Source organism: Trichoplax adhaerens, genomic scaffold (genome assembly GCF_000150275.1).
Source record: "Trichoplax adhaerens TRIADscaffold_4028 genomic scaffold, whole genome shotgun sequence".
In the NCBI taxonomy this organism is placed as follows: domain Eukaryota; kingdom Metazoa; phylum Placozoa; class Uniplacotomia; order Trichoplacea; family Trichoplacidae; genus Trichoplax; species Trichoplax adhaerens.
The window spans coordinates 1-1,115 of NW_002062187.1; the positions used below are offsets into that span (position 1 = coordinate 1).

General features: G+C 34.7%; 1 protein-coding gene across 1 annotated transcript; it reads left to right on the plus strand.

Moving 5' to 3' along the window:
- Nucleotides 1–70: 70 nt before the first annotated feature.
- TRIADDRAFT_63022 (uncharacterized protein) lies at nt 71–1,069 on the plus strand (the record flags this gene model as incomplete). Its single annotated transcript, XM_002119020.1, has 1 exon — nt 71–1,069. One exon carries the CDS (start codon nt 71–73, stop codon nt 1,067–1,069), a length of 999 nt encoding a protein of 332 aa, XP_002119056.1.
- Between the last annotated feature and the right edge of the window lie 46 nt (nt 1,070–1,115).

Genomic DNA, 1,115 nt, shown 5'->3' on the forward strand with positions numbered 1-1,115 from the left:
TGAGGCAGTTGAAGTCCTTGGAGGAATCAATAACTATAATGGAGGACAAAGTGATGCTGATGGTGAAGTAATGTCTGATATTGAAGTTGTTCATAGTTTAGCACCTGCTGCTAAAATTTTAGTCTTCTTTGCTCCAAATAATGGAATGAATGGTTATGAAGTATATAAACTAGCTGCTACAAAGGCTGATATAATTTCAACAAGTTGGGGAAGTTCAGAGTCATATGAATCATCTATGATTAATAATATTTTAGCTAAAGCAAGTATAACAGGTGCGACTATTTTTGCAGCTTCTGGGGATAATGGTGCTTATGATAGAACAGAAGAATTAACTGTAGATTTTCCAGCTTCAAGTCCTCATGCTATAGCTGTAGGTGGAACTAAACTTATTGTTAGCAGTAGTGGTCAAGTAAAAAAGGAAATTTCATGGGGTAATGAACAAACATTTATTGAAGCTCAATCTGGCCATCAAAGCAGCATTTCAGGCAGTGGAGGTGGATTTAGTCAAGATTTCAATATTCCTCAATACCAAGGCAGTTCAACTAAAAAATATGATAATTCTTGTAAATCTACAGATTTTAGTATACCTCAAGGTTATACAGGTAAATTAGGAGTTCCTGATGTGAGCGCTAATGCTGATCCATATACTGGCTATGCTACTACAATTTCTGGTAAATGGACTTTTATAGGTGGTACTAGCTTGTCCACTCCTTTATGGGCAGCTTTATTTGCACGTTGTAACCAAAAATTTGGAGATAATTTAGCTAAGCATATTCATCTGCATAAAGAACTATATGAATTAGGAAAAAAAGGTATTGGTTTTACTGATATAACGCAAGGAAATAATGGGTATTATGAAGCTAAACAAGGATGGGATGCTGTAACAGGATTAGGTTCACCAAAAGGTGAAGAATTATGTAATGAACTTATTGCAATTGCAAATGCTGCAAAAACTGCAAAAGGTGAAATTATTACTTCATCTTCTTCAACAGTAGATTTAGATTCTAGTAAGGAGATGAAAGATGATGCTGGTACTAGTAGTAATGAAGTTGCCAAGGATGAACTGTAAAAGAGCTTATTAATAAGACATTGTTTCTAGAATAATACCCCCTTTA